Source organism: Pimephales promelas, chromosome 5 (assembly GCF_988280905.1).
Source record: "Pimephales promelas chromosome 5, fPimPro1.hap1.1, whole genome shotgun sequence".
NCBI classification, from domain to species: domain Eukaryota; kingdom Metazoa; phylum Chordata; class Actinopteri; order Cypriniformes; family Leuciscidae; genus Pimephales; species Pimephales promelas.
In genome coordinates this window covers 33,495,543-33,513,274 of record NC_142773.1, presented here as the reverse complement: position 1 = coordinate 33,513,274, position 17,732 = coordinate 33,495,543, and the positions used below count along the sequence as shown (strand labels likewise).

Below are 17,732 nucleotides of genomic sequence, written 5' to 3'. Positions count from 1 at the left end.
TCAGGTCGTTTGAATTGAGTTGCGTCAGATTGATGCGCCGACGCGTCACGTCATACCTCTGGTGGTGAGAACTCATCAGCTGTTTGGAGAAGGGTCTCTGAAAGTACGTTTAAAGGATTTTCTTTCTTTGCAATTATTTCAGAAACATCGTTGTTACATTGTATGTTTCGTAAAACGTCATTATTCTCATTGATTTTTATAAAGACGTTTACTCTTGCAAATGTATTTCTTTTAGTTTTCATTCAAGACGTTCTACTGTTTCTCTTCTATATTTTGGAATTTTTCTGGGATAATAATATAATCTTTCATACTGTATACATTATATTGTGTGATGCATAAATGCTATTTTAATTTTAATACTGGCACTTTATTGGTTATCTGTCATAAATCACATATTTTTCACGATCAAAAGGCTGATTAAATACACCTTTTTCCCGTTTGTTTGTTTGTTTATTTACTGTCATTGAGAAGATTGACACTTATTTAATGATTCATTTGCTCTATAATGATAATAGTTCAAATAATTTGTCCCTTAATAACTGCAATACCTCAGTGAAACTCTGTATAAAGATATTTAACATTATTTGGCATCTGTTTGGGAAGTGTAATATATGTTTTGTAGTTGTTTTACATATTGATATGTAGTATTGTTTATGTGTATGGGCAGAATCATGGGTAGGAGTTACTTTGTTGATGAAGCTGTGGAAAAATATCTTGGTGGTCTTCTGGCAGATCCCGGATCATGTGTGACTGGACTCCTGGCTGGTCAGGTGAGGAAACTAAACAAACCTATATTTTGTCGTGTCAGTTCACAGAACAATTTATCATAACATTTTCTTTTTACAGTCCTCTCCTCAACGAGATTTTGTGGTGCTGGCCGTGCAGACTCCTCAGAGGGAGAGTGAGGGGCAGCTGAAGTCTTCTAGAGGAAGCAGCCCACTGGATGACATTGATGTGGAGTGGGTCACAGAACATGCCAGGCAGGTGGGTATCCTGATGTCTTGCCATTCACTCTCAATGGTTTTGAAATGATTTCACACTCTAGTTGTACAGGTAAGGATTTTGACTTTCTCTATTCTAGGTGTCTCGCATGTTACCAGGAGGTCTTTGTATTCTTGGCTTGTTTTTAGTGACCCCACCTGAACTCTCCAAAGATGCACAAAACACATTAAAAAGGGTACTGTTTGTTTTTTTTAAAATGAAATGTATTTAATACAAAAAAAACATCAATTTACTAATTATGAGTTTTATTTTAGGTTATTTTAAAATACATTTTAATTAAATAATATTAATAATTAAAAATTTGACTGGACCACATTTGAGCTTTTATTAAAGATGATTTTGCTGGCTATCATAACTTCATTGCTTATTTTGTGGTGATCTCTTTTTATAGCTTATATTTGCCATGGATAAATGCATAAGTAAGGGAAGATTGTGGCAACTGACCGAGGAGGATGTGACCGATCGAGTCACCCTGCACATCTGCTCCAAAACAAAGAAGTATCCTGCACACTACATCCCTACATAATTTCCTCTGTGATCTACAAGCATCACCCACTATAAATAACCTCAAAAGTCTGCATGATCCTTGACCTTAAAATGTACAGAACTGTCTGCAAAACGCTTGATGTAAAAGATCCAAAGGTGAGAGACATTTTGGGTACTACAGTAGTATCGTCAATACGGTAGTACTTTAAGTTATGTTGTGAAGTTATGTTGCATATTGTGATGCTGTAGCTGGTATATTATCGTGTGATATGTGTATGGTATCGTGACAACCCTATACTGATTTATAGAGTTCGGCCAAGCCAGCAGACTGGAAGTATCAGACATGTGTCTCGTCATCATGGCCCATGTTGACCTGCTCTCTTGAGGTGGATTTGCAGATCCCTGTGACAGGATCTTCCTCCGATAACACAGACAAGTGCATAAAGGTGAGACAGAAGTCAGATGGGGTATATGAAGACAAGACAGTGTTTGTCAGACAGGGTTCCCGCGGGTCCTTAAAAAGTCTTAAAAAGTCTTAAATTAGATATTTAAAATTTAAGGCCATTAAAAGTCGTATAAAGTCTTATTATTAGGTATAAAAGGTCTTACATTTTAGATGACACTTCGACTTAGTCATATCTTGTTTTCCAAATTAAAACCATCTAATTTGCGTACGTATTAATTTTTATCTATCTTTGTGGATTTGCTTGTTCACGTGACAATTCGCGTCACATTCGCGCCGCGGTAGAATAACGTCCGTCTCCTGCACGCGAGACAGGAGAGGAGGAGAGAAGAAAGTTGGCAAATGTCAGTTAAGTCCTAAGTTAATTCTTTATGTGCGTAGAGGTGTGCGATATGTATTGTCTGTCATGATATTCTATTGTTTTAACGATGGACGAGGCACTGTGAGTGTGAGCTGACATCGCATTTGTGTTGGTCATTTTTTCACTGCGTGATGTGTGCAGTTGTAGGCATAGACATGTATTTATTATGTCTATGGTTATAGGTATGTCCCCAAATTAGTTTTGGCCTTATATTTATATCATGTTGTAGGCTAAGTGCCGTTTTCCCGTGCACAAGTGTGATATTTATGTTATACAATAATTAAATTAAAAATAAATTGACATTGTGAGTTAGTTTTTAGACATAACATTATCAATATTGTTTGTTTTCCCTTTATTTCGCCGACTAGAATTTCTAAATGAAACCGTAGCATAGTCTCAATGCAACAGACAGCGATGAAATCCGCGTTTTGAACGAGTCATTTTAACGATTCAATCACTTGCTTCTTTCCTATGGCTTCTTTCCCGTTTGAACAAATCGGTTGAGTGAATGACTCCCTCATCTCGCTTATTAAGACAGCGATTTACCGCCGCCTACTGGCGGTTTTAGTTTCATATTAAAAGTAAAACGTTAAAATTAAATCATTTCACATTTAAATATTGAATATTGATTTAAAAAACAACAACCTTATAGCTTGATTTATGCAATTGTAAATGGAGTGTATATATTAATGCCACTTCTAAAGCTGCTTCTGCGTCACCTCTGCACTGCAAAGATGGATTTTTGATTTAATTTGACTAAGAGTGGTACTGTATAATTATTGTGTAATTGAATATTATTGTTTAAATAAGTATAATTACTGTATATACGTGATGCATAACTCTAAATAAGTATAGAAAAAAAAATCTCCATAAATAGTTGAAAATGCCCCTGGAAATCAATTTAAGGTGGCAAATATTGCACATTAATTAATAATTTCTGTCACTGCTGTGAATTGACCACTGCATAGAATATGAAAAATATAAATATCTCTGCGAGTCTGCTGTCAACAACAGGCTTAAACCAGCCATGGCACCAGCACAAAAACACAATCAGTAAAATATCAACTAATTATTGTTAATAATAATTAGTTGATATTTTACTGATTGTGTTTTTGTTTTGTGCTTATCAAAAAAACGTTGAAAATATCGAGATATATTTTTTTCAATATCGCACACCCCTAATGTATGGTATTAATTTTGATTTCTTCAGGTCTTAAAAAGGTCTTAAAAAGCCTTAAATTTTACTTTAAAAAGTGTGCAGGAACCCTGTCAGACAGTATGGGAATGTATCTTTCTTTGCCCCCATGTCCAGGATTCTCTTACGAGGTGGGCCAAACAGATTGAGGCTGGTAACTGTCTCATAAGTGGCAGACAGGCATTAGATGACTCTGAACTCATCTCAGGACAGGTAAAAACATAATTCTGTCATTTCTCTGTCATGTTTATTTCAAATTTGGGGTGGTGATGGCACAGTGGATAAGACACGGGTACGAATCCACTGTGAGACACCAATGTGTCCCTGAGCAAGACACTTAACCCCTAGTTGCTCCAGAGGCGTGCGACCTCTGACAAATATAGCAATTGTAAGTCGCTTTGGATATAAGCGTCAGCTAAATGATTAAATGTAAACGTATAATTTAAGATGAAGTAAATATTTTTTCTTTCAGAAAAAGAACCTAAAGACAACCCATCGTCAGACTTTCCCAGCACGGATCCTTGTCTCAGATGTGAGCTCATTTTAATCTCTTAATAATGAACATTATCTATTGGATATATTTGTGTGTCGTCAAAGGTATAATGAGAATATTGTTGTGACAGGAGCAGCCAGAGTTGGATGAGCGGTCCAGTGCTCTAGTTCAGCTGTGCAGTGGCTCCATGAGGGTTCGAGGGGTGGTTCACTGCAGGGCCTACATCCACAACAACAAACCCAAAGCCAGACATGCAGTACAGGTCATTAAAGCCTATTCTCAATGCTTTATGCTTAGGCATAAGTAATATTTTGGTACCACATCAGTTATAATATATCGATATTAGATATTTAATTGACTGTTAATGCTTATTTCCTCTCATTTTACATTTAAATTACCTTAGCGTTATCTGCAGTAACAAAATCTTTTGAACACTAAAACTTAAATAACTTAAAATCTTAAAGGACATCTCTGGCGCAAAATGAACCTTTGGTCTAATTACACATTGCTACCTAGTCAACCGTTATCAGAGATTTGTTTTCATGATTGCCGAATGTAAATAGTTTTATCTCTAAAACAGTTTAGCCTATAACGCTAGTATAATGCTAGTATATAGGGCATAGAGTAATGACAAATAAAAATCGCTTGTTATTACCACTAACAAGGCTCAAAATAGCCCCACACCAACACGACAGCATAACAAGGGTCCCTACATTCAAACCGAAGCATTGAGAACGTTGTTAGTGTCCATACAGTTTAATAAAAAGATATTTTATACACAGTCCCTGCGTCCCAATTCGCATACTATCCGTCCTAAATAGTATTCGAAAATAGAATTAGTACGTCCCAAAGCGTAGTATGTTGAGTGTTTCAAAGATACCCGGATGGTTTACTTTTTCCGGTCAGAATCCGAAGTGTAGATTGATGCACACTCTAACGGCTGATATTGCCCACAAACCATTGCGCGTTGGACGAGGATTCGGTTAGAACCACAAACACGAGTAAAAAGTGTTAAAAAAACTAAAGACACGTAGTCAATACGGAGGACGCGCGAGTCCCCGCGGTTGTGTAGAGAGGTTTAGATAAAGAGCTTTGAGTGGTTAATTATCAGTATCTAACCTGACGAAAATGAATTTATTCAATGTTGTCCACATTATATTGCATTTGCAGCAGCATTGAACTTTTGTAAAGACATGTTTAGCCATTACGTTTTAAATACATCATTATATTCAAATTGCAAACACGAGGAGAGCATGAAAGACCCACAACTGGCAGATGAACGTGCTCTCCAAAACGGTAGGAAATAAAATTAGATAGAATGGAGAATTTTAACTGTGACAAGATGATTGACAGGACAGTTTACGGTGACAGGATGCACGCAGCACGCGACAGAGCTGTCCGTTAAAGATGACGTGATAGTATGTCCCAAAGCTTGCCTACTCTTTTGCTACACACTCAAAAGTATGTACTTTTTCCTCACAAAAAGAGTACATACTTTTAGGGCGTAGTATAAGTAAGCGAATTGGACAAGAGTATAGAAGAACAAGAGGCGAAACTCTGATGCTTTTTTGGTAACAGCCACTAGATGGCGCTTCGGTAGCGCGGCCGCCATATCGGGGTGAAAATTCCAACTGGAGTGACTGGACAACAGCACAGATAACAGTTTTTGAGGTAGTTTTTTCTTGCATTAGTGAGTTTTTCCATTGTATGCAACTTTACACTTTTACTACTATTATTAGTTACCAACTCCACTAGGCCTGAAATATATTTTGGACGTTTTAATCCCCTAGATCATGCTACAAACATGATGATCATTGATGCGCTGTGTCCGTATAACTAATTGCAACTTTGGACATTGGCTGTGTTTTTTTTGTTTGTTTACATGGTCTTGCGTCATTAATATAAGATAGGCTAATACTGCAAAAAAAAAAAAAAACTGTTTACTGTAAAGCTATTCTATTGCTGTTATATATTTATTGTCAAACATTTACATTTTAGTACAACATTTATTTGCTGAATTTATTTCATTGATAACTTATTTTTGTAAGTAACGTTATGTGTACCTCCCGGGAAAGGGTCTATGTTATTATAACTTTATAAACTGATATCATTTTATTCTTACCTATCAGACTTAATGTGGAGAGTAATATAATGAATTAAATCCTCAAAGTTCCCTGTCTCAAGTGATATGGGGGTAAAAGCCCGGTTAAGTAGCAACTTCTTTTTTAACTGCTATAAAGTTAACTGTTGAGAGTTAAATAATCACCTAGCCTAATTATTTCAACCTAAAAATGATCTCTGCACTGGACTAAATAAAATATATGTATATTATATGACTGCGAGTCGCTTTCACCCCGAAATGGCGGAAGCGTAGGGCTGCTGCTGCTGGGCGCTGGTGTTGCAATGGAACGTTCTATTGGCTTTCACTTCTTGTCAATATACGTTCTTTGATTGGGACGCAGCAACAGTCAACTTCGCGAACACAGGAAGAAGCCATCTTTGAAAAAAAGTCTCTACCAGTCGATCTACGAACGCCGATCCATGTGCGCTGAACTGTGCAGAATCTCATATGGTCCGTTGTTTCCAGAAGAAACACAAACACAAACCGTTTTCTTCTCTTCATATGTACACGTAGCCTACTGTTCGCGCTCACTTTATCACCTTATTCACATCTCACCAGCGCACTTGGATCGGCGTTCGTAGATCGACTGGTAGAGACTATTTTTCCGAGATGGCTTCTTCCTGTATTCGTGAAGTTTACTGTGTGTATAAAATATCTTCTTATTAAACTGTATGGACACTGACAAAGTTCTCAATGCTTCGGTTTGAATGTAGGGACCCTTGTCATGCTGTCGTGTTAGTGTGGGGCTATTTTGAGCCTTGTTCGTGGTAATAACAAGCGATTTTTATTTGTCATTACTCTATGCCCATATACTAGCATTATACTAGCGTTATAGGCTAAACTGTTTTTAGAGATAAAACTATTTACATTCGGCAATCATGAAAACAAATCTCTGATAACGGTTCACTAGGTAACAATGTGTAATTAGACTAAAGGTTCATTTTGCTTGAGTTGTCCTTTAAGCAAATCTCAATGTACATTTTTCATATAGTCGTGATGCCTGAATTAATTTCAACTAGCATTTAAAAACAATTTCTGTTATTTCTTACTGGGTTATTATTCATTTATTTAGATAAAATAAGCCATACCACGAAAATTATTTCACACAATGTTTTCATGGTCAAAAACCTTTTTAAATACACTTTTGTATTTGGCTGTTATTTTTTGATACTGATTTAATTTGTCCTTTGCACTGGTAGGCCATTAAGAGAGACATCATAAACACGGTTTCCTCTAGAGTGGAGATGTTTCTGGAAGATCTTTTAATAAGTGAAGGGAGTCGCAAAGGTAAAGTGGTCCATCATGTCAAACATATTGTCATTGAAAGGAAAGTCAACACAAAAATGAACATTCAATAATCATTTACTCATCCCTAGGTCGTTCCAACCCTGTATGACTTTCTTTCTTTTGTGTAACATAAAAGAAGATATTTTTTAAGAAATTTGGGAACTAAACATTTAGAGTAAATCTCAGAATTTTTCATTTTTAAGGTAACCTATACATTGAAGTTCAACAAACATTTGCAAACATCAGACTGAGCACTAGATGGCAGTAGGGTGCCACCTTTTGTCTTTTTACAAGGTACAGAAATAAATGTATTCCCAATTCAAGACATGAGTTCCCATATTGTTTCTCTAGGTCTGTGCACTGGGCAACAGGCTCTTCCTCGGCGTGTGTTTGCCCCAATGCCCTTCTCCGGCCTGTCTGTGTGTGACTACATGTTCCCAGATGAAAGTACAGCTGATGTGGCCGATCGTCTTAAAGAGATGCTGGACTGGGAAACACCAGAAGAGGACATAGATATTAGTATGGAGAGCAATCAGTGTATGTTTCCCATATTTCAATATGAGACTTTAAAGAAAGGGTTCTCAACTTTTAACAGAGTTCAGCTCTAATCTTACTTGATCAAACTCACCTGCCTTTAACCTTTTAGTATTTCCGAAGACTGTGTCCGAAAACGCCCCTATACCTTTAATAGGCACAATTGGAGGGGACAGACATTTGTAGTGGGGTCCGAAACCATAGAGGACGTTGTCTAGTGCAATCATTCAATCCCACAATGCACTACCACAATGACTTTACAACTGATCGTGCTCAACAGCTACATAATACCCATAATGCACAGTGAAAGTCGCACACCAAATTAATGGCGCTCACAGCTGAATCATTCATCCATCCATTTTCCAAATCACTGGTCGATTGTGGCTACAGCCAAATATCATACGGGCATAAATTCATTTTTTAATTGATTATTACATTGTTTAATTAAGGTTTATACATAGTTTCCATAGTTTCCTTGTTCAGGTGTGTTTGATTAGGGTTGGAGCAAAACTCTTTACTCACCCCCATGTCATCCAAGATGTCCATGTCATCCTTTCTTCAGTCGAAAAGAAATTAAGGTTTTTGATAAAAATGAATGAATGAACCAAATGACACAAAAAAAATATTTGTTCATTTTGATGAACAAGTTTGAACTGGAGAGTCACGAACGCGCATCACAGAACAGACCATGGCAACCATTTGAGCTTATAAAACTTAAACTTTGTTATTTTTTTTAAATGAGCGATCGTTTCGCTTGATAAGACCCTTATTCATCGTCTGGAATCGTTTAAAGCCCTTTGAACAGTTTGCAGTTTGCACTGAAACTGTCTTTTGGACCTTGAACCGTTTGGTAACCAATGGAGAAAAATCCTGGAATGTTTTCATCAAAAACCTCAATTTCTTTTTGACTGAAGAAAGAAAGACATGGACATCTTGGATGACATGGGGGAGAGTAAATTATCAGCAAAAGTTTTTTTAAAAAGTGAACTACTCCTTTAAGAGCCCTTGCTTTGGTGATTAGTTAATTCTCTCACTTTATTTGAGTGTCTCGTGAAATTTCACTATTGTATTGGTTTGAATCACCTCAAGGCTTTTTCAAGTGGACCTCAGATCTGTTACTAGGGTATTGTGCAATGTAGAGCAAGTCCTTGCAAAGTCTTTGATTGACTGGATGACTGAACACATTGTAGGGACGTTATGGTTAAATGGTCAAGAATGTGTATACTGTGTAGGTGTGTGTGATTTACAGAATGCTAAGTGATAAGTCTTTTCAAAATGAGCACATACAGACACACCCTGCCTTGTTCCCCTCTAAAATAATAGCCAGCTACACCTCGCATCTTGTTCAAACCAGTTTAAGCCCACAAATATTTTCTCAGTGTAAGGTTAAAAGGAAAAACGTAAGAGAAATGTTTAACCGGAGGCTATAGAATGTCTGATCCCTTGTAATTTCTGGCCCTTCGGGAATTTTGGATCATCATCTTTATGACAGCACAACTTGGCCTCCTCCTTGGAAAGATGAGATTATTTTACTCTTGGTTTTTTCCCCCTTCTTGTTGCATTTTTCTCTCTTCGGTCCTACAATACCTACATTTTTGAAAAAAATCTAAGCCTACAATACCTAGATTTTTTACATGTTTCTGCATGTTTTCTCCCCCAGTATTCTCGCCTGAATTGGAGATGAATGACTGCCACGTTGATGATTCTAGTAAACGTGTCATGTCAGAAGTTCAAGTTGAAAATCCCCAGATTCACAAAGCCCCTCAATACTATGCTGGTAAGTGCCTATTATTCATAATTATTAGTATAAATATTAAATCACTCTCTATTTCTTACTACAATAAATCATTCTCGTTGTATCGTGGTATTAAATGGGGCTTGACAATATTGTTAATTATAATCATCCATTATCTAATGATACAGTGTGAGTGACTCCGTGTTCTTGTTAGTTGGGCAGTGTGACCCTCTCTCTCTCTCTCTCTCTCTCTCTCTCTCTCTCTCAAACACACAGGTGTGGCAGTAGCAGCAACCATTGCTCTCCTTGCCACAGCCACATCTCTGCTGTATTTTAGTGAGTGATGATGGAAATAGCAAATAAGTCTGTATGAATTTACAAGTGAGTGTGTATATTTGTATAATATACTATATAATCTTTCAATATACTAATAGATTATAAGTCTATTATAGTATTATTGTAATGTAAAATACACTATATCGCAAAAGTATGTGGAGACTCCTTTCTAATAAACAGGTTTGGCTAATCGAGTGAAGACATATCTTAAAAGAGTAGTTCACTTTAAAAAAAACTTTTGCTGATAATTTACTCACCCCCATGTCATCCAAGATGTCCATGTCATTCTTTCTTCAGTCGAAAAGAAATTAAGGTTTTTGATGAAAACTTTCCAGGATTTTTCTCCATATAATGCACTTTACTGGTAACTGAATGGTTCAAGGTCCAAAAGACAGTTTCAGTGCAAACTGTTCAAAGGGCTTTAAACGATTCCAAACGATGAATAAGGGTCTTATTAAGCGAAACGATCGCTTTTTTTAAGTTTTATAAGCTCAAATGGTCACCTTGCTCTGTTCTGTGATGCGTGTTCATGTCTCTCCTGTTCAAACTCGTTCATCAAAGTGAACTAATCTTTTCCCGAGTCAATTCGTTCATTTCGTTCATTGAATGAACCAAATGACACGAAAAAAGATTCGTTCATTTTGATAAACGAGTTTGAACTGGGGAGTCACGAACGTGCATCACAGAACAGAGCAAGGCGACCGTTTGGTTACCAGTAAAGTGCATTATATGGAGAAAAATCCTGGAATGTTTTCATCAAAAACCTTAATTTCTTTTCGACTGAGGAAAGAATGACATGGACATCTTGGATGACATGGGGGTGAGTAAATTATCAGCAAAAGTTTTTTTTAAAAGTGAACTACTCCTTTAATATTGCGCTATAGAATGACAATCTAGATAATTCTGTGCCGAACACACTGTCTAACCTTACTGATGCTCATTGATGGGTTTATTCTTTTGTAGTTGTTCTGAAATTATACACATGAGCATCAATCAGGTCTGATGTTTGACGATGGGCTTTTTTCAGGCCAGTCAAACCATTTCTCTTCTAACTGTTACCACAAAGTTGTAAAAAGAGTTATTTTTGTGATGAAGTACTGTGATTGGGATTTATACTTTAATAACAGAATGACAAATCCGTTCATTTGAAACCGTTCACATATTTTTCATAGTGTAGCTCGAAATATATATTTTTAAATAAGTTAATTGGGTAATAACATACTAGTGGCAGTTAACTAGAAGGCAAATTACACCATCATGTTTTGTTTTGTTTTTATCATTTTTTTCCCTTGAGAGTGGATTAAGATTTCTTAAAGGTAACATGTTTCACTTGTGCAACCTTAATAATAGATCAAAAGAAAAGCGTTAACTGTCATTGTCCTAGATGTCTTTGTAGAATGATTGCAGTTTTGTGGATTGTGGCAGTATTTTCCTGTATTGCCAGTGTGCCATTTGTCATGTCATTATCAAACGGGTTTCTTCTGGCTTGTGTAACCACTTACCATGAAAGGCATACAGGAACTGACGTATTAAATTAATGTAATTAAATATAATTGCCGGAAACATTTTTTGTGTGTGAGAGTGTGGGATGATCAGCCATCTTCAACCTTTACAGACGAAGGACCCCCTGGTAATGAATACTTATGATTTTTACATTGCAAATCCATTAAGATAAATCCATGTAAAAAAAAAGTGGCAAGGACAGTGAAACATTTAGGTGAACTTTAGTTTAGATTTCATTTTTGTTTACTTTTTTTCCCTCTCAGTTTAAGATCAGAGCATAATGGTTGTACCCCCGTTCTAAAGTACACTGAAAAAAAATAATATGCTTTATCTAATCAATAAAATTGTGGCAACATATTACAAGCAATATTATTAATTAAATTGTACAAATTAGAATTAATTAGAATATTAATTTTATGAACTATTACTCAATTCTAATTTGTTCAATTTAATAAATAATATTGCTTGTTATCTGTTGCCACAATTTTATTGATTAGATAAAACATATTCATTTTTACAGTGTACCAAATTCGTCATGTGTATCCTTAACATAGTCAATTAGTTTTCACAATGATACGCTGACCGAAACCCACATTCATCTGCACCTCCAAACAAGCACTTGCATATGAATACTCTCTCAAACCCTCCTCAGTAATCCTGTGATCTTTGAGTTAGCTGGCTACATGTCTGGACGTGTTTTACCTGAAGTTTTAGTTGTATAGTCATGAAGACATAAAAGACAGAGGATGGTTCTTGGCCTCTCTGCGTTCATTGAAGTCACCCGATTCATTTAGTGTTGCGTGACAACATGAAATCACACTTTTTCTGATAAAAATTTATTATTTAAGCGGATAGCGGCTCAATACAAAATAGATGACAAGTACAGTGTGTCATTGTGTGGCAATTTGACTTTCATACCAAACTGCTCCGTGTGACAAGCCTTAATTTAAAAAAAAAAAAAGATGGATTCTCCCATTGAAAACCAGGACATTTCAGGAGAGTTTTATTTCTGTGATGAATATACACTACCGGTCAAAATGTTTGGGTTTAGTTAGATTTCTCTTTTTATGTTTTTGATAAGTCTCTTTTAAAATGTAATTTGTTCCTAAAAATTCAATTAAAGCTGAATTTTCAGCATCATCACTCCAGTCTTCGGTGTCACATGATCCTTCAGAAATCTTTATAATATGCTGTTTTGGATCTCAAGAAATTTTAAAATAATATTAAACATCGGGAGCGATGACATTGATCATTTAAATGTTGAAAACGGTTGTGCTTAATTTTTTGTGGAAACTATCATTTTTTTTCAGGATTCTTTGATGAATTGAAACTTTATTTGAAATAGGAATGTTTGTAACATTATAATATCTTTAATGTCACTTTTGATCAATATAATGCATCCTTGATGAATTAAAGTATTCTTTCGAAGAAAATCTTAATGATCTCAAACTTTTGAATGGTTCATGTTAAAATTAATTACATTCAATATAAAATATTCCATCAGCTTCTTCACAAACCATACCAATGTGCAATTTGTGAGTAAATATTTGTTTCCCCTGAAGATTATATTTGTGGGGCAATTTTGCCTTTGAGATAAATAGTCTGAGGAAAAACAGGATCAGGAAAGGACCTCAGTTTGGGACTCAAACTTGTCTTATATGGCTCTGACAAATCAATCAGTTGTTTCACTTTCTTCTACTTTTCAGTAATCAAAAGCTACTGGAAAGGTCAAAAAGTCATGGAAACTCATTGGCAATGAAACAAGCATGACTGTATGACTTTTATAACCCTACGAAGAATTTAACTGCTGTAAATGACGTGTTAGTAAATGCCTTTAGGTAAGCGTGTTTTTTGGAGTCATGGCCCAGTAGTCACAGAGTCATACTCGATCTATCTCAGTAACAAGTCTGACAGGTTGACTAATATAATTCACTTCCACCCTTTAAATTTTCCTTTAGTCAACCACATCCGTGTTCTCTTCCTCATCGGGACAGGCTGCCATCTCTTTCTCTGGCAACAGCCCGTATTCATTTAGGAAGTTCTCCACATCCGTGGCAAAGAACTCCTCATTCAGGTGCTTTGTTAAGCACAGGAAGTTGCCCAGCAGCTCTCCAGCCTTGTACACCAGCAGGGTGGGCAGAACGTCGTCTGGAAAACGCTCGCCCGCCCCGGTGGCAGAGGCTCGGATTCGGCAGAATTTGACGGTGGGATATTCTGCTGCCAGGCAGGTCAAGCAGTTGTTGAGTTCGACACAACCTCCGATCCCGTCATCATAGATGTGCACCACCACTACTGTCAGGCGGTGCTCTTTCTCGATGACATCCAGGAAGGCCTCCCCGCTATCCAACTCAAACACGGCATCAAACTTAGGCCCGAAACTCAGCCGTCCGTGCATCTCTTGCATGCACTGCTTGCGATACTTACGCAGACACGCTTCGTCCTCTTCTTGTATCATCTCGTATTCCTGAACGCTCATCTGCGTGTGGTCAGACAAAGCAACGTGTTAATAAACATTACAAAACACTCACACTGTCAGTCAATTATCTGGACACGCTTGAATTAAAAACCATTTAATTTACACTGTAAATTAATAATAATTTTTATTCATAAATTATTTTTATGTATGATTTTTTTTTTCTTTTTTTACGAAACAAAATTGGCATTTTGTTTTATTAATGAATTAAACCAAATATTGAAGGCGAAAAAAAAGTGTATTTAGCAAGGATCTATTAAATTGTTTTTTAAAAAATTATAGATTTCTATTTCTCATAAATACTGTTCTTTTGAACTTTCTATTGATCAAATATTCCTGAAAAAAATGCTGTTATATTAAAACAAAAAAAAAAGCTGTTTTCATGATTGATAATAATAAGAAATGTTTCTTGAGCAGAAAATCATCATATTAGATTGATTTCTGAAGAATCATGTGACACACTCTAAAAATGCTGGGTTGTTTTAACCCAACTTTGGGTCAAATGGACAAACCCAAACTTGTGTTAAAATGTAATTAAAAAATGTAACCCAATGGCTTGGTTTGTCCATATTTGACCCAAAGTTGGGTTAAAACAACCCAGCAATTTTTAGAGTGCATTTTAAAAAATATTAAAATTGAAAAAAAAAAATTAAGTTGTATTAATATTTAACAATATGACTACTTTTTGTGTATTTTTGATCAAATAAATGGAGCCTTTGGTGAGCATACAAGTCTTCTTTAAAAATGAAGAGTTCAGATGCAAAAGCCTCTAAATGCCATTTGAAATTTTCTTCTAAAATGACCATTTTTATCAAGCTTGTATATTTAAGTTCAGTAATTTCACTTAAACGACAATTAATAGGTAATCTTCATTGCCATTTAAGTGAAAGTACTGAACTTAAATATACAAGCTTGATAAAAATGATCATTTTAGAAGAAAATTTCAAATGGCATTTAGAGGCTTTTGCATCTGAACTCTTCAAATATTCTTTAAAACGTAGCATTGCATTTATAAAGCACTATGACTCCATCATGAAGATTTATTTCATATTTTGTATCACTGCATGTTTTCATGTTATTTTATCACATCTACTATCATTTTAAAATGTAAAAAGTGTAATTCATAGAATGAGTAGCCATGTGTACTGGATTCTTGGAATTAAAATGATTTCCTGATTGTGTTGTGTAGATATCAGTAGGGGTTTTTTCACAACCTTGCGGCCTATCTTTCCATGGGTGTCGTCATTATTGGATTTGGGGTTGGACATCTGTCTGAGGAGCTCCCTCTTGTTGGGAGGGATGCTTTCATGGTCCTCACTCTCAAGTTTGAATTTCCTCCAGTCATGGATCACACCTTTGGGCCCTGAATTGCAATGGATTGATGGATGAATCTAGTTTAAATCAGGTCTATAGTATAATTTAGCCTCTATATTACAGATAATCAGATTTATCACAGCACAATGATGAAAATCTCCAGTATTATCTCATCATTACTGTATAATCAATAGATGTTTTTACCTGTTTGTGTTGCTGGTACTTCCTCAATCTCAGGTGAACCTGACATGATGAATCTTCTAGAGACCTGATGATAGATATTACAGATCTTATGCCCATTTTGTGCAACATCCTCTAACAAAATGACTTGAAAATGACATTTCCTCACTTCTTTTTTTATTTCCAGACCATATGAGACGAGATGGGAAGTTTTATGTTTACCATCGTTTACTGGTGTAGTCAGTCTGATGTTGCAGATTTTATTTGAGTTTTTGACACTGTCAGGGTCTGTTGCAATTATCCAGGTTGAGGTGGAATTAGCAGATTACTCTCTTATAGGTGATGGATTATTACAATCAGATTATATTGATGTGAGTAATGTGTTTGTTGCACAAGTGCCCAGTCTTTCTGTTTTCGTACAAATAACAATACATTCTGAGATTGATTGCACGGCAGTTGTAGCAATGCTTCACAAACATACATCTGAATAAATTTGAAAACTAAATATTTATGGCCTTCTCTGCGTGCCTCCAATGTGTATGTGAGCAGCTGGCTTAAAGAAATCTGCTGATTCGTTACTACTCTGGATGCTGTGAACAAGACGCACTCTGAAATACGTCAGAAATAATCTTGTTCAATCCTAAAACTAATTGGCTCTATTTTACATATTTTCACTCTCATGAACAAATTCCATTACCAAATGTGCCCGTTGCAGGATTCATGCAAGCAAGTCTAAGGCCTACACTCTTAGAAGAAAAGGTTCTATCAGCGCTACGTATTTGGAACCCCTAAAAGGTTCTATACAGAACCCTTTAAGTTCAATTATAAGAACACTAGCGTTCTATGTAACTAGGAAAAAGGTTCTATATGGAACCTTTTGGGTTCATTCTTTATCATTTGTTTTGTCCTTTCCAGATTAAATATTTCATATTAATGACAAACATCATGACCCTAAAATGTATTTGTGAATGATCACAAAGTTCAAGATATGGGGGTTAGAAATTGTATGTCATTCTATGTAGTTAATCAAAATCACGTGAAGAGTGCCATTTCAGTTTATCTCCTCCAAAAATCAGCATGATTAAAATGTGATATTAAGTAACAGTTTAATAATTTTATTAAAACTACAAAATGTTTCAGAATAATGTAATATATGAATAAATAATAGCCTATGAAGAACCTTTGTGCTAAAAGGGTTCTTTCTTGTCATTATGGAACCTTTATTAGCATAAAAGGTTCTTTGGAGTTGAGTAAAGAACCCTATATGCTTCATAAATAGAACACCAATGAACCCTTTTTTCTAAGAGTTGTTATTGCAGTATTATTGACCAGAGCATTTAAATCATTGCATTTTAATAAAACATTATTAGAAATAGTGTTCACCAAGTTATTTTTATTTATTTTATTATATTTAGAAATGTGTCCTGTCTGAACCTGGCCTTGATGTAAAAAAAAATGGAATATATGGATTTTTTTGTGCATCCTATATACAGAACTATTCCACAAGGAAAACTATCCCAGAGAACCATGTTTACTGTGCTCATTAACCAGAGGAAGAGTTAGAGAAATGTCATTCTTACCTGACCGTTTGCTGTGATTGCCTTTCTTTACTGTGCTCTGTCTCGGATAATAATGCCTCTGTCTGCATGGGCATCATGATTACATCTCAGTAATAATTTGGTGTGGTCTAATAGGATTACAGCAGAGGGATTAAACCAGCACGTCACGGAGAGAGATAAACTGACAAAATACAGGTCCCTAATTATTACAATAACCTCCTGGCACTTTCTACATTGTAAATCATCGAACTTCTAATATATTTATTTTTTCAAAGTTTGAGTTTGCTTTTAAAGAGATATGGCTGCTACCTTGGCCAAGTCTCTCTTGGGAGATTTTTGATCTCAATGAGACCTAAATAAAACTAAATAAAAAAAATGTTTGTTTGTATTTATAGTTTGATTAGTGTCTTTTGGTTTGTTGACTTTTTGAATGTATTTACCAACTAAACAGATTTGAGTTTAGTGAATTTCAGAACCATGTTTCTTAAGTACTTGACTTGTTTCTAGTTTATTCAGCCCCCTATTAACATTCAACAAATGCATCATTTCTTACTGTACTTGCCCATGAAAAGGGTTGATTTAACTTAAAAATGTAAGTTTGGGTGAACAACCAGTCTAACTCAAATATTAGTTTGTAGCTGACTGTTTGCTTTATTTATTTTTTTTAAGTTAGCTCATTCATTTTTACA

The 17,732-nt window shown here is 35.6% G+C and overlaps 2 protein-coding genes across 5 annotated transcripts in view; one reads left to right on the top strand and one right to left on the bottom strand.

The window, feature by feature from the left end:
• Positions 1-14: 14 nt before the first annotated feature.
• odr4 (odr-4 GPCR localization factor homolog) overlaps positions 15-17,732 on the top strand; it is a 30,754-nt gene continuing 13,036 nt past the window's right edge. The window contains exons 1-15 of one of the 4 annotated variants that reach the window (XM_089131346.1): positions 15-103; positions 668-770; positions 847-984; positions 1,082-1,177; positions 1,394-1,500; positions 1,608-1,644; positions 1,797-1,934; positions 3,625-3,720; positions 3,980-4,039; positions 4,131-4,262; positions 7,322-7,409; positions 7,761-7,946; positions 9,604-9,720; positions 9,955-10,059; positions 15,180-15,989. In XM_089131346.1, coding sequence (XP_088987472.1) covers positions 672-770; positions 847-984; positions 1,082-1,177; positions 1,394-1,500; positions 1,608-1,644; positions 1,797-1,934; positions 3,625-3,720; positions 3,980-4,039; positions 4,131-4,262; positions 7,322-7,409; positions 7,761-7,946; positions 9,604-9,720; positions 9,955-10,022 — 1,362 coding nt within the window. In that variant the 5' untranslated portion in view covers positions 15-103; positions 668-671 and the 3' untranslated portion in view covers positions 10,023-10,059; positions 15,180-15,989. Of the gene's footprint in view, positions 161-667; positions 771-846; positions 985-1,081; positions 1,178-1,393; positions 1,501-1,607; positions 1,645-1,796; positions 1,935-3,624; positions 3,721-3,979; positions 4,040-4,130; positions 4,263-7,321; positions 7,410-7,760; positions 7,947-9,603; positions 9,721-9,954; positions 10,250-11,410; positions 11,580-15,179; positions 15,990-17,732 lie in introns of those variants that run through there. The other 3 variants (XM_039677874.2, XM_089131347.1, XM_089131348.1) reach the window with 3 other exon arrangements.
• Positions 12,938-17,150, bottom strand: pdca (phosducin a). Its single transcript, XM_039677875.2, has 4 exons — positions 17,065-17,150; positions 15,509-15,572; positions 15,205-15,353; positions 12,938-13,993 (listed from the first exon to the last, which is right to left on the bottom strand). Exons 2-4 carry the CDS (start codon positions 15,552-15,554, stop codon positions 13,472-13,474), a joined length of 717 nt encoding a protein of 238 aa, XP_039533809.1. The 5' UTR covers positions 15,555-15,572; positions 17,065-17,150; the 3' UTR covers positions 12,938-13,471.

Coding starts and splice junctions, on each gene's coding strand:
- pdca (XM_039677875.2), bottom strand. CDS start 15,554: ATGTCAGGTTCACCTGAGATTGAGGAAGTACCAGCAACACAAACAG. Junction 15,354..15,508: donor AGTACCAGCAACACAAACAG/GTAAAAACATCT, acceptor ATTGCAATTCAG/GGCCCAAAGGTGTGATCCAT. Junction 13,994..15,204: donor ATGGAAAGATAGGCCGCAAG/GTTGTGAAAAAA, acceptor GACCACACGCAG/ATGAGCGTTCAGGAATACGA.